We start from the raw sequence: 15,249 nt of genomic DNA on the forward strand, positions 1-15,249 counted from the left end.
AAACTCTATGATGCAATTTTTTTTCATCCAACATGTTTGTAAATTGTACTTATTGTATGCCTTTTCAGTTACACTTTTTTGTAAATTCATAAATAGTTAATAAAGGAATACTCCCCTCAAAATGGGAAAATGATTTAGGTTCTACTTACTGTCACTGTGTCATTTGCCTGTTGACAAATTTCTGTGCCAACAAAACTGACACAAGGAGAATGTCACTACAGATTCCATCAATATTGTTTTTGACACTGGTGAGCTGGGTTTGGCAAGTTTTTGTGCACTGCCTTAGGAAGTGCTCTGGGGATTTGGAAATATTCCATTGTAGTGAATAATGGTCAACTAATGCACTTGTTGATTTATAAATACAAGATTTAATGATGTTGATTTTGATTGATGTCATGCAAATCAACCTAGTCATAAATAACTTTAACAAGGGAAAATTTAATGCAGGTCAGCCAGGCAAGGCAAATGACTTTGAGCCAATTTGACTAATTTTGACTCGAAAGTGTCGTTAATTTAGTTATTGTGAAAATTGGCGGAAGTATATGTCATGAAATCATCATATAATGCTATGGATGATTAGGTTATGTCATAGCAATATCATCTTTCTCTTCTGTGTCTTGACTTTGCACGCCTTCCCTGGATTCTGTTTTGAGTATGTCATCCATATCTTGAAGGTGCTAGTAATGGGTTGTCTAGAGAAAAGAGGATTACTTCATCAAATATAATTTCAAGTCATGCAAAATCATCTTCATGTTGATAAGTAAGAGTAAACGTATTCCCTTTTTCATTTTAATGCACATGTATGGAAAATGAGAAACTATATGATTAGAAATAATAAAAGAAAGTTGTTTTTAATTTCTATTCTAACATTTCTTGTACCTTTGGACCATAGTGTTTGTGATCTACATATTTGCTGGGTGGATTATCTTCATATTTTAGGAAGTGGTTTGATGTATTGTAGCTTAGTTCATTTATGGAAATTAATATTACCTCTAATGATGTGTGTCATTCATTTTGATCAGTAAAACATCAAAATTGATTGAGGTTGGAAGTTATAGATGTTGATGAAGGGCTATATAGTTTCTATTCTTTCTTAGTGTAATGACACTTCTTATTGTTGATTTTGGTTATGAATTTTTTTACAGAAGTGACACGTTATATGATAAAATTGTCATACTCAGCTGGATGCCATCTCTTTCATGTGCAGGATGTATTAATCCTATTAGAGAAATTGTTCAATGGACACAGAACTGTGACGCAAAGGTGCTTGTTGATGCTTGCCAGAGTGTCCCACACATGTCAGTTGATGTACAAAATCTAGGAGTAGACTTCCTTGTTGCATCTTCACATAAGGTTAGCAATAACCTTCAAAATGGATCTTTTGACATTAGGGTCTTGTTTTTGTGATGTAGTCTTGACTGCAATCTGGAGACATTGAGTTAAAACAGTAATAGGTACAAGTGACAGTTTTTTTAAACAAGAAGATTATTTGTCTTGTTAATTTTTGCTTCTCTTCAACTAAAAAGAAGACATGTTTCAGATGTGTGGGCCTACAGGCATTGGCTTTTTGTATGCGAAAAGCAAGCTCTTGGCATCGATGCCTCCATTTTTAGGTGCGCTTATTTCTTTGCTAAATTGAGTGTGGCTTGTATCTATATTTTTTACTTATGTGGAGAAGGAGAAAATTTAAATTAGTTAGTGACTCTAATAATCAGTTCCCGATTTCACTTTTGACACATGCACACCTACTTTTATTAGAGGTGCACATACAATCATTTTGTTCAAGGCATAAGGTTGTTATGCACGCAGGCATCATTTTCATAGTTTTGAGTTGTTTTAGGATTATCTTTTGAATATATTATTTCAGAATCTACGTTCATGCAAACATAACAGACAAAGTTTCAGGTGGCTTGTCTCCTCTACTGAGATATTAAAGAAAACCCATTAATGCATATTAGCAATTTCTTCTTTGGGAAGAAAATGAGAATTCTTACATGTTTTTTGATATGATGAAGACCCACAGACTAAATTCTGACTATCCTGTACACAAGAAATGCATTGTCAGGCTATCTTTGAGTAAAGCTTGCCTTGTATATAGATGATGGTGTCTATTACAAGATGCCATGCATCTCCAATGATATGAACTAATAGAAATAGATTATTTGTTCATTCCAAATAAAACTGGCAAGGACAGAAATGTACTGCTGTATTTTCATTCAACAAAAAATGGTGGAGGCATTGGAAACTAATACATAGATGTTCTTGAATCTTTCTTCTTTCTTTCAAAATTTATTGAACACATAGCATTTTATATGCATTTTCTTTCAAACCTATTTTATTTGTGTTAGCTCTAAATACGACATAAATTTCTATATTAAACTTTGTATTTGAGATGTCACCGCAATGGAGGATTGAATAGGAAATATTTTTCAAAATGTTTCTATTAATATTATTCTAATCGTGTTTATTGGATGGCTGTTTATTTTCTGTAGCTTTCCTGTTGCAGGTGGAGGAGAAATGATTGCAGATGTATACATGGATCATTCTACATATGCAGAACCTCCTTCCAGGTGAGACCATTGGTTCTTTCCATGAAATGAATACTGCTTGGTGTTGATGTGTGTTTTGTGCACATGCAAGCATCAGAATAAAATACCAAAGTATTACCCTCTCTTGAACAAAATCACCTCAGATGCTAAGGGTAAAATCAATTAAAATGATTCCAAGGTTTCTATAGTCAGGTCTTGACGAGTGGGTAATTCAATGGTCGATGTGAATTGCTGTTTTCACTTGGGGACTTACACAATTGTTCATATCAACTTTGCTTATCATGAATGTGGAATAGGTGTGTAGGAAACTTAGGATTTGACAATGAAGCTCTTGAAACTATTCTAACAAGGATTTTCTAAAAAAAAGGCAAAAGGGAATAGGGTTAAAAAATTCTATTTTAAAGCCTAGAATGCAAGAAGTGATGAACAAATTCAGTGGAATCAAAATAGGCAAGGTCTCACCATCAAGTCGAACAGCTTGATGCAAACTTAGTGCAATCATCTAAGGTGTATTTCAAAGATATTCAAGTTACTACCATCAAACATTGATACCATTCAAGTTAATGCATAACAATGGATGTATAATAATTGAAGTTAATCTCACATAAACTTCCAGTCGACCACGTAAGGCACACTTACAATCAGGAAGAGGCTAGTGGTATGGATAAATGGATTCCACACAAATACATTCAACAAATTCTTTCATTCAATCTAACAACACTTGAAAGCAAATTCTAATCTAACTTGGAGGAATTGAGAACCTTGAATGCAAGACAACACTTAAACAAAAATCACCACCAATTCTAACAATGATTTATATTCAAATTTGCAGCATCTACCAACAATTTTCAAAAATCTCTCTTACAAATGAGAGGCAATGGGGTTTATTTAGAGTCTCAAACAAAATGGATGCCCAAGATTCAATCAAAATCAAGGGCCAAGATCATGCCAACAAAGCCCTAGAGCTGCTTTAATTAGGGTTTACATAAAAAATGGAGCCACGAACATATGGCCCAATAGAAAGACACCTAGTCATCAAATAAAGAATCTTCTAGAAGATTCCGTCCTGCATCTCTTTCTCTCACAACATAATCCAAGAATCTAGCTAATATAGAATCTAATTCCTCCATGGAAATGTTGTGTAAGGCATCTTTTTGTAGATCAGTCACGTCCAACACATCCGAGCAAGCATCCAAGGTGTTTTCCCAATCTGGCATTAGCTTCTGCGAATTGTGGACATAAATCAACAAAGAAACTAAATCATCCATCTAACTCTTCTTCAAAGAGTCCAACTGAGTGAAGTACATGAACTTCATCTTGTCTCTCAATTCTGCTAAGTGTAAACCACTGGCTTCGTTGACATCCACTCCCACCTCTGCACAATCCTTTTGTGCGTGCTCATAAGCAGATTTCTTCATGGCTAATGAACAATACCAACCATGGAAATCGTATCTGTCTCCATCATGCACAATATTCTCCCTGATCAATGTGGACATAGGAATTCTCTTCAATACTCTGAGGCGTGGAATAGTCTTCTCCTGAATAGGTTGGAATTCATCCCAAACTCCCTCCAAATACTGTATCCTAAATGTGAGTGCTGTTGTTCTGTCAAAGCCTGGACAAAGTAAGGAAATCATCCGCCTATCTTTTTGTATCTTCAATCCATTTCTCCAATTGTGAGAGTGTATCTTTCGTTGCCTCGTAATCTGTATGTAGTCCACGATGAACTTCAATAGGGGAAATAAGGGTGGATTCTCACGCCTTATCCCTGCAATGTACTCTCTAAGTCTGATATTTTCTTCCTTATATTTCTCTTTCTTCTTTATCTCCCTATCTAACCTCGCATTGATTGCCTTGAGAGTATCACCAACTTCTTGAAATTCCTACTCCTTTTTAGTATGACCAAAGGCAACTGAAGTAATCTGGAAATCCATGGGAGTAGCATCATCTTTCGTCACATCTCCAATAGGAACAACCACCTGTGCAATCCGCATTTCTGTCTCATCTCTAGTTATACGTGACAATATCCCAGCCTTCTTTGGTTCTTTTTCCCTGTTGTTCCTAGCTAAATTGTCATCAATATCGTCAATTGGCTGCGCCTCTACCATCTTCTTACTTTTCTCCATACTCTTCATTAGCCAATTAGGAATAACGGCCATCTCCATACCACATCTCTCGATCAAGTTCCCTCAATGCCGAGATAACATCATCATCATCATCATCATCAAGATTATCTTTAGTCAAATCATATACGTTCTTCCCCAAACTAACCTCCAAAAGGACAGTAGGAGATCCCAACTGATCATTATCTTCATTAGGTGGAGTAGATGTAGCTGTGGCATATAGGTCTTGAACACTCTCTAGTAATATCATCGTGTTGGAACATTGTTCAAACTCCTTGTTCCGTTCTGGTACTTCAATCTCCTTGATTGATGAGACACTGAAGGGAGGTGAAGGAATGATAGGTGAAAGAATGATAAACTTTTGGCTCTTCTTCTTAACTTCCTCAATCTTCTTCCCTCTAGCCTTGACTTCTCCTGGTGTGTTCTTCCTTCGCTTGGGGGCTTGACTTTCCTCATTCGCATGAATCCTTATGTCGCTAATAGTCCTTTGATCATCTTCGGAAGAGGATTCCTCCTATTTCATCTTTTCATATGTGAAGATAACACCCATGTCAACTAACTTGTTCATCTGACTGTCTACCCATCCTCTGGAGAAACTCGAGACTTTTTTCATCAATACATTCAAATCTGTCACTTCTTGTTCCGACCAATTAGGCAATAGAATTGCCTTCTTCATTTCATTCTCATATTGTGGATGTGTATGATCCTTGTCATCCAATATTTGATCAGGAATAAGGAAAAGTTCACGCTTCCTCATGAAGTCCACAGACATTCTGAACCACATTCTTCTTTTCACTGCTTGCTCATCCATTAGGTTGGCCCAATAATCTTCTATGTCCACCTTGTGTACAAACTTATTTCCCCTAATCCTTCCAACTTTGTTATGCAGATCAAATTTTTCTCTTCTCTTGTATGTCGCAAGGTGATAAAATGCAAGTTCTTCAATCACAGTGTTAGTTGCAGTGGTGGAATGGCAAACCTCCAATGTTTTTCCTACCAAAATAGGAAATGTCATCCCCGTTCTATGTTTCTCCTTCTGGATGGAATCATATTCCAGAAGCTGTCTCACCACCTCCAACAAGATCATTCTGTTAGTAGGATACCTAGGAAGCCTGTAAGGTTCGGATTGAAATTTATGAATCCTAAGGTACGTGACAGTGGGAAACTGGATATACCACGATTCGTATTGCTCAATCAACTCTGTTGCCTCCTTGGACAGCCTCTTGTGGATTCTGCCCTGCAACATCCTTGTAATATACATAGTGAATGCATCATTCACTCTCTTATAATCTTCAATTCTATACATGTTCAATTGTGGATAGCATTCATAACTTCTGTATTGCCCTTGTCCATTCCTGACTTCACCTTTGCATATCAATCCTTTGTAAGTAACAAATCGTGCAAGTATATACACAAGGTAGGAAGTCATGGCAAATGATTTAGATCTCTCCACATTCCTTAGCTGAAAATCTAGATTGTCACTTATGATTTTTGACCAATTGATCAATGTTCCCCTTAGACAATCCTGGATAAAATAGAACATCCATCCATGATATAATGCACCTTGTGACATTCCCATCACTTGATTAAGTAGGAATACCAAGTCGCCATATTCCTCTTTCAAATCTATGCACAAGAGTATCTTGGGAGCCTTGGAATGTTGAGCCCTAGGTTCGATCATTCACTCCTTGTTCACTATGGTTTTGCATGCATCCATCTTCTTCTTGCATTTTTCTTCATATTCATTCTTTGTCCTATCTTTCATGTCTGCTCCATGTGGAATTCCGAACACCTCAGCAATCACATCCTCAGCTAGGAAAGCAATGGTGACACCCTTAGGAGTCTTGATCAATCGGGAGTGAGGATCATAACATCGTGCACACTCCAGGACTAGCTCGTTGCACTGTATGGACTGCGGAAATCCAACGGCCTGGTAGATACCACTCCTCATGATGCTTGCATAAGTAGGAGAAGGAATCTGGTCTCTTGTTCCGAACATTCGCTGCCGCATCTGGTCCATGTTCAGGAAATGCATGTTCGTGTCAGTAGTCTCCTTCCATCTGGATGACATCTTGGATTTTGGATAGAATCCACTCTCAACTATCTTCTGTTGTTCCTTCCGAATGCTAATTCCAGATTTTGTCATTGCACTTGTACAAAGCTTAAAGTTAGAAACTTTGGAAAATTTATCCTGATAGCTATTTTCAGAATTAAATAAGTTCTGATTTCTTACAATTGATACACTTTTAAGTATGGAAATCAGGTTTTTTATCCATATTTTAAGCGAATTCAGAAAATAGAACAAAAATATGACAAGATTAGGGTATGAAACCCTCATTAAAATCATCAATTTCAGACTTAACAAAGTCTGCAGACACCTCCTTATACTTAGAAATTTCATCAAAATTAGAGTACAAAGGAGTATACTGGATTGGGAAATGACTTAGGAAAGGTGTGAAAAGTAGGATTTTCACTCAAAAAGTGTTTGAAGACACGTTTCCTAGGTCAACAATGGCTGCCAGTAAGCCTGAAGACAACCTACAACTCTACAAATTAGTCACTTAAATCATGTTGCAATCGCGCGAAATGCAAATGTGGAATAATTTTTTTTTTCCCAAGGTAAAAATGGGTAAATCTGAGCACAAATATAGGGCTGGAAATGAATTTTCAGTTTGAAGACAAGTCTGAAAATGAAGGTTTCAGACTTACCAGTGCCTCTAACAATGGTGGCAAACTCAGAAAATGGCCACAAAATGATACAAAAATGACTTCCAAGTGAAATCGTCCATGTTGGCAAGTGGCTGGAAATGAAGAATTTTCTGGGGACAGCCCCTAGCAATGGTGTCTCAGACCTGCAACAGTGATAGAAACCTTTGAAAATGCATCAAAATGTCCTGCAAAATGGTCTTCAACAAAATCACTTAAGGTAGGAATGAGCTAGGAATGAAATTTTAAGTTTGAAAATGTGTTTCCAGCCAACAATGGAGTCCAAATAATCTTCAGCAATGGAGGAAAACTCAGGTCTGAAAATTATAACAGCAAGGAGCAACAATGGCAGCCCACAACTATGGAGGAAATGCACCAAAAATGGGGAAGAATGATCTCTTAAATAAAATCGCCCCACTTGGAGAAAGTGGCGCCACCTCCCATATCTAAAAATTACCCTCAAAAACTTGCTCCAATGGCTGTCAAGAAATATCGCCCAGGTGGGAATATGCGGAAAATGAACAACAAAACTAACTTTCAGCTCCAAATGTGTCAAGTAGACACTTCACCAAAATCGCCCAGCTGGAGAAAATCGCCTAAGTCAGTAACTTAGCAATCACACCTGGCAAATATAATATATTTTAATGCTGGTTTCCCCTCTTTTTAAACATGATTTTGCCTTCGCCCAGCTGGAGAAAATCGCCTAAGTCAGTAACTTAGCAATCACACCTGGCAAATATAATATATTTTAATGCTGGTTTCCCCTCTTTTTAAACATGATTTTGCCTTGAGTTTTCACCACACAAGCAATGTGGGTTAAAACATTTGTACTTTTACACTAGTGTTGGAAAATCTACTTGCTTCAGAATATTTTATTTTTAATTTTTTAAAATTGCAAGTCATTAAATAATTGTTTTTTATTTTTAAATAATCATTAAGACTTGTAAAAACAATTAAATTTGGGTCAATTTATTTAAAAGATTTTAAAATTTGGATCAAAATTGACCTCTGGGGAAATTCGCCCCATAGTTGGATTAAAAATCCAAATAAAAATAGCTAAAATACTTAAAATTGTGCACTTGGGGGGGAAATCGATCCCCATTGGGATAAAAATCCCAAACAAAATTTCATCACATTTGCATGAAAAAGCCTCTAGGGGAAAATCGATCCATGTTTGGAGTAAAAAATCCAACTTACTTCGCCATTTAAGCTCAAAAAATCACGCTAGGTGAAAATCTGTTAATGTGATAGCTATGGTCGGATCCTTCTGGCCGACATAGCAAATGCAAATGTGTGAATGGCCTATCGGCCTTATACATTTAATATGTGCGATTATAGATTTTGTAATAATGTTGTAATCATTATCTAACTATAGACGTGTTGGTAGAATATAACCGCTCCTTATGAAGAGGTGTGTTGGTCAATGTAAAGCTGACTTGTTGAAGGAGACGTGTTGGTTGGTGACATCTATGCATGGGTATAAAGATCAGGTTCATCTCTCATCATAAGCATCGAATCATTCATCTTTGCAGATCGAATTATCATTACCTTCAATAGATTCATATTTTCTCCTTCAGCAATTCATATTCTAGCAGATCGTGTATATCTCCAACAAGACCATCTTCAACAGTTCGTTGATAATTATCTACAGCATATTGAAGAATACATACTCCAGCTAATTGTGTATTGTATTCAGCATATTGAGTCTCTTATTCAACAAGTTATGATCTTCATATCAAACCTATATTGTAGTGATTGATTCTAGAGTGAATCTTCTCATTGTATAGCTTCAAGTGTGAAGCATTTGGAAATACATTTTGCTAATAACATTACAAGAGATTAATTGTTTGGTTTTTCACCTTCAAGAGGAAGGTTTTCCCAGGGTAATTTCTATGCATTTGTGCTTGAGCTATCTCTATCTAATCTGATTACTAAAATTTAACATGGTTTCAGAGCCATGATAAAGAAAGATCGTGATCATATTTCCCTACAACTGCGAAGTTTCTCTCCTCTCTCACTTTCAAGAAGAAACTTGAAAGCCTTGAAAAAGGTGAACGACCTTAAAGTCGAGGATAGGCTTGAAAGCGTATCAAACTTCACCTCATGGAAGTTTAGAGTGCTTATTGCACTTTAAAAAAATGATTTTCTTCAGTTTGTGGAGGAAAAGGATTTAACCGAGCTAGAAGATCAAGAGGAGAAGCTTCAATTCAAGAAGAATGCGATAAAAGCGAAGAAGATATTAATCGACTCCGTGAGGGATCACTTAGTGCCTCTCATCTCCAAGTTGACAACTGCGAGAGACATGTTCAAGACCTTGGAAGGTCTATATGAGATTAACAACACAAGTAGGGCTCTTGCATTGAGGCAACAACTTCATCAAGTAAAAATGGCGAAAGGAGAATTTGTTATGTCATTCTTCATGAAGATTTCAGAACTAAGGGATCAACTGACAGCTATTGGAGACCAAGTGATTGATAAAGACCTTTTTATGTTGGCATTAAATGGCCTTCCTCATTCATGGGAGCCATTTATTCAGAGTATAAGTGGAAGATCCAAACTGCCTAAGTTTGATCAACTTCGAGTAGATTGCATTCAAGAAGAATCAAGATTGGCAGCTAGGGGAATTGTCAAAAGTTCTCAAAATGAAGACACTCATGTTCTTGCCACCCAATCTACTAAGAAAGGAAGGAATTGGAAGAAGGGCAACTTCAAAAGGAACAGAGATCAGACATCAGATTCCGCACCTAATTCAAAGAAGAAGAAAGATCTCTCTCACATTCAGTGCTTTAGGTGTGACAAAATTTGTCACCATGCAAGGGATTGTTTGACGAGGCCTAAGCAATAAGGGGCAAACATTAATAAAGTCTCAACTCAGAATGAAGCTGAAGATAACTCCAATGGATTCCTCTTCATATCAGCATTATCAAGCAATGTTCCTACGGATAGTGATACCTAGCTAATTGATAGTCGAGCCTCTAGACACATCACCGGCTATTGGGAGCATCTTTCAGATTTGGTGGAGAAGGAGTCTAATCTCCAAGTGGTCATTGGAGATGATGCACGCTATTCAGTGAGAGGGTTTGGTGCTATATCACTCAACCTAGAATCTGGAGTCTCTCTTCATCCAAGTGATGTTTTATTCGTGCCGGGAATCAAGAGAAATCTTGTGTCTATTTCAGCCTTGGAGGATAAGGGCTATCAAATTGCATTTTCATAAGGGAGAGTTCTTGCATGGCCAAAGAACTCCAGCATCAAGATTGCTCGTGTGATCAAGAATTGACATGAGAGTTTGTTTAAGCTCATCACTCTTCCAGTTCAAGCTCTTCTTCATGACTCTTCCAGTTCCAGCGAACTATGGCATAGAAGCCTTGGGCATCTACATTTCAGGGCTCTTCCATCACTGGAGAAGATGGTCAAAGGTATTCCTAAACTTAATCATGTACATGATGGTACTTGTAAAGGTTGTGCTATGGGTAAAAACACTAAGAGTCCATTTCATAGTAGTGAAAGTAGGTCTAAAGAAATTCTAAATCTTGTACATTTAGATTTATGTGGTCCAATGTCAATTCCATCCCTAAGTGGATTTTTGTATTATGTAACTTTCATAGATGACTACTCTAGGAAGACTTGGATTTATTTCTTAAGGTCTAAAGAGTCTGATGAAGTCCTAGGTAGATTTAAAGAGTTTAAGGCTCTAATAGAAAATTTATCTGGAAAGAAGATTAAAGTTTTAAGGTCTGATAATGGAGGTGAATACACCTCGGGTAGTTTTCGTGATTTCTGTATTGAGGTAGGGATCAAGAGGGAGTTCTGTGTTCCTTACAACCCTCAACAAAATGGGGTTGCAGAAAGAAAGAACAGATCCATTGTTGAAGCTGCAAAAGCCATGATTGATGACCAAGACCTTCAAACTTTTTTGAGGGCAGAAGCTTCTAGAACAACAGTGTATGTTTAAAACAAATGTCCTCACCGGATATTGCAGAATATGACTCCAAAAGAAGCCTTTTCAGGGATTAAGCCTAATGTAAGCCACCTGAGAATCTTTGGTTGTTCAGTGTATGCCCATATTCCCAAGGACAAGAGGACCAAATTGGAACCTTCGAGCAAGAGAGGAATATTTGTGGGCTACAGTGAAACCTCCAAAGCCTACCGAATTTACATTCCTGGTCATAAGCAAATAGAAGTGAGCAGAGATGTCACATTTGAGGAAGATGTTGCTTTCAGAAAATCAAAGGGGTCTTGCATGGAGATAGATGATGAAAATCATGAGACTCCTCAAGACATGGACATTGATCATACTCCTGAGATTCAGAGGGAGTCCACTGAACTTGTAGCAAATGATGATCCAATTGAACCTTTGGATTCTACTGATGGGCCTAGAGATATTATTAATTATTGTGAGCCGAAAGAGACCTCTTTGGGCAAGAAACACTATGTAGGAGGCAAAACAGTTTGCAGCTCCTAGAGGCACATTCATAGAAAGTAAAAGACCTCAGAGATTCTCTAGCTATGTTGCATTGATGTGTAATCTTATTGAGACTGAACCTTCCAGTGTTGAGGAAGCCTCAAAACAACAAGTATGGAAAGATGCAATGGATGAAGAGTATCAATCCATTATCAAGAATGATATGTGGAATATTATTCCTAAACTTGAGGGGAAGTCCATTGTATCTTCCAAGTGGCTGTACAAGATTAAGCATGCAACTGATGGAAGCATTGAGAAGTACAAGGCTAGATTTGTGGCTCGTGGTTTCTCTCATAAAGAGGGAATAGACTATGAAGAAACTTTTGCTCTTGTTGCTCGCTATACTTCCATTAGGATCATCATTGCCATTGCAACATGTAAGGGTTGGAAGTTACATCAGATAGATGTGAAGACAACTTTTCTCAATGGTGTGATCGAGGAAGAGGTCTACATTGAGCAACCTGAGGGTTTGGTGGTTCATGGGAAAGAGTCTCATGTATGCAAATTGAAGAAAGCTTTATATGGCCTTAAGCAGGCTCCTCGTGCATGGTATGAAAGAATTGACAGATACTTAGTGGGTTTGGGTTTCTGCAAGAATGATGCTGATCCGAATCTTTACTTCAAGGTATTCAATGGTGAAATGTTGATCTTGGTACTATATGTTGATGACCTATTTGTTACCGGGGAAGATCATCTCATCTTTAGATGCAAGGAGTTGAATTTAGAATTTGAGATGAAGGACCTAGGACTCATGCATTTCTTTCTAGGTTTGGAAGTATGGCAGAAGCCTAATGAGATCATCCTAAGTCAAGGAAAATACGCCATTGACATCTTGAAGAGATTTGGAATGTTAGATTGCAAGTCTATGTCTACACCGATGGAAACTAACTTGAAGAAATTGAGGGAAGCTGCAACTAGTTCAAATCTTGTGGATCCTACCATGTACAGGCAGTTGATTGGATCCTTGATGTATCTAGTCAGAACTAGACAAGATATTTATTATCTAGTGAGTGCACTTGTCAGTTCATGTGTGAACCAAGACAGATACATCTAGTTGCAGCCAAGCATATCTTGAGATACTTGCGTGAAACAGTTGGATATGGCTTGAAATATTCTTCCAGTGTGGACCTGAATTTAGAAGGCTATTCTGAACTTGATTGGGCAGGGAGTGTTACTGATCGGATGAGCACCTCTGGTTGTTGCTTCAGTTTGGGATCTGCTATGATTTCCTGGAGTAACAGGAAGCAGTCTTTAGTGGCACTGAGCACTGCAGAGGCAGAATACATTGCAACATGTGTGGCAACTCGAGAAATAGTGTGGCTTTGGAAGCTCCTTGCAGGATTGTTCAGACAATCGTTGGAGCCTACTACTATTCATTGTGATAGCCAAAGCTGTGTGAAGCTTTCGGTCAATCCAGTGTTCCATGACAGAACAAAGCATGTTGAGATCTAGTACCACTACATCAGAGATATGTTATAGAGGAATGCTGTTCAGTTGAGATACATTTGTACTGAGGAATAGATTGCTGACATTCTCACCAAGCCTCTCGCCGAAGTAAAGTTTGTGCATTTTTCGAGACAAGCTTGGAGTTGTGGAGAATGAAGCCCTTGCTGAGAGGGAGTCTCAGCATCAGTGATTTCTTGAGATGTATTTTAATGCATTCTTCTCTGTGAGAAGTTTGAGGTGCAAGCCCTTGTTAATGCATTCTTCTCCGTGAGAGAATTTTGAGGTGCAAGCCCTTCTTAATGCATTCTTCTCTGTGAGAGAGAAGTTTGAGGTGAAAGCCCTCGTTCCACCCTTTGCGAGTAGGTATGGTGGATCCACCCTCTGGAAGTAGCCATGGTGGATGTCATGTGAGAGACTCCATGACTCAACACTTGTGTTTATTCACCCTCTGAGAGTAGCCATGGTGAACGTCATCACATTGAGTGACTCCGTGATGAGCACTTGTGTTCATTTGCATTTCCATACATGGGAGTAGCCATGATGGACCCACCCTCTGGGAGTAGCCATGGTGGATGTCACTATGTGACTCAGTTATCGAGAAGGATTCCTCCCTAGCTAAGATGGAGTGTTAATGTGATAGCTATGGTCGGATCCTTCTGGCCGACATAGCAAATGCAAATGTGTGAATGGCCTATCGGCCTTACACATTTAATATGTGCGATTTAATTCTAATGATTATCGATTTTGTAATTCATATTTGCACTTATATCTAAACCCGCCACCCTTGGTCTATAAGACGTGTTAATTATAAGTAATAATGATGTAATCATTGTCTAACTATAGACATGTTGGTTAGAATATAACCGCTCCTTATGAAGAGGTGTGTTGGTCAATGTAAAGCCGACTTTTTGAAGGAGACATGTTGGTTGGTGACATCTATGCATGGGTATAAAGATAGGGTTCATCTCTCATCATAAGCATCGAATCATTCATCTCTGCAGATTGAATTATCATTACCTTCAGTAGATTCATATTTTCTCCTTCAGCGATTCATATTCTAGCAGACCATGTATATCTCCAGCAAGACCATCTTCAGCAGTTCGTTGATAATCATCTTCAGCATATTGAAGAATACATACCTCTAGCGAATTGTGTATTGTATTCAACATATTGAGTTTCTTATTCAACGAGCTGTGATCTTCATATCAAACCTATATTGTAGTGATTGATTCTAGAGTGAATCTTCTCATTGTATAGATTTAAGTGTGAAGCATTTGTAAAGACATTTTGCTAATACATTACAAGAGATTAACTGCTGTGTTTTTCACCTTCAAGAGGAAGGTTTTCCTAGGGTAAATTTTGTGCATTTGTGCTTGAGCTATCTCTATCTAATCTGATCACTAAAAGTTAACAAAATCGACCCCTATCTGGATAGTTATCCGGACTCAAAATCATCAATCTTGCACTGGTGGAAATTCGCCTCATGTTTGGAATCACTATCTGCATAAAAATCCTTAAATTCTAGTCATGAAAAGTTCTAGTGGAAAATCGATTGGCATCAGGAATAATCAGTCTAGTCATCATCAAAGTCATCCGCATTCCCAGGGGAAATTCGTGGGTCATCAAGAGGATTTCCCAACACTTAGTCAAAATTTCACCTCCCTAGTGGAAAATCACCATGCATCAAGAATATGAATGGGGGAAATACTAGGTCCATCAGGAATCCAAGGGAAATTCACCTCCCATTAGGATTTTGAGTGGGGGAAAATTATGGGTCATCGAAAATGTGGGGGGTGTTGGAGCTCAAAATTGCAGTTTGCAAAGCCCTAAAGGTATGCCAAGCCTTATATTCAGGTTCAACATTCAACTCTGGCCAACTGACGGAATAAATCAATGTGATTGTGATTCCCTACTCTTCAGGCTCTGCTAAACCTAGGCGGGTGCACCTTCCAATTAAGCA

The 15,249-nt window shown here is 37.9% G+C and overlaps 1 protein-coding gene across 1 annotated transcript in view; it reads left to right on the forward strand.

Annotated features, from left to right (window-relative positions):
- Positions 1-15,249, forward strand: part of LOC131065769 (cysteine desulfurase 1, chloroplastic) — a 109,565-nt gene that overhangs the window by 71,096 nt on the left and 23,220 nt on the right. Inside the window, exons 5-7 of the mRNA XM_058000417.2 lie at positions 1,208-1,353; positions 1,541-1,613; positions 2,507-2,570. Coding sequence (XP_057856400.1) covers positions 1,208-1,353; positions 1,541-1,613; positions 2,507-2,570 — 283 coding nt within the window. The remainder of the gene's footprint in view (positions 1-1,207; positions 1,354-1,540; positions 1,614-2,506; positions 2,571-15,249) is intronic.

The sequence above is a fragment of the Cryptomeria japonica genome, chromosome 7 (genome assembly GCF_030272615.1).
Source record: "Cryptomeria japonica chromosome 7, Sugi_1.0, whole genome shotgun sequence".
In the NCBI taxonomy this organism is placed as follows: domain Eukaryota; kingdom Viridiplantae; phylum Streptophyta; class Pinopsida; order Cupressales; family Cupressaceae; genus Cryptomeria; species Cryptomeria japonica.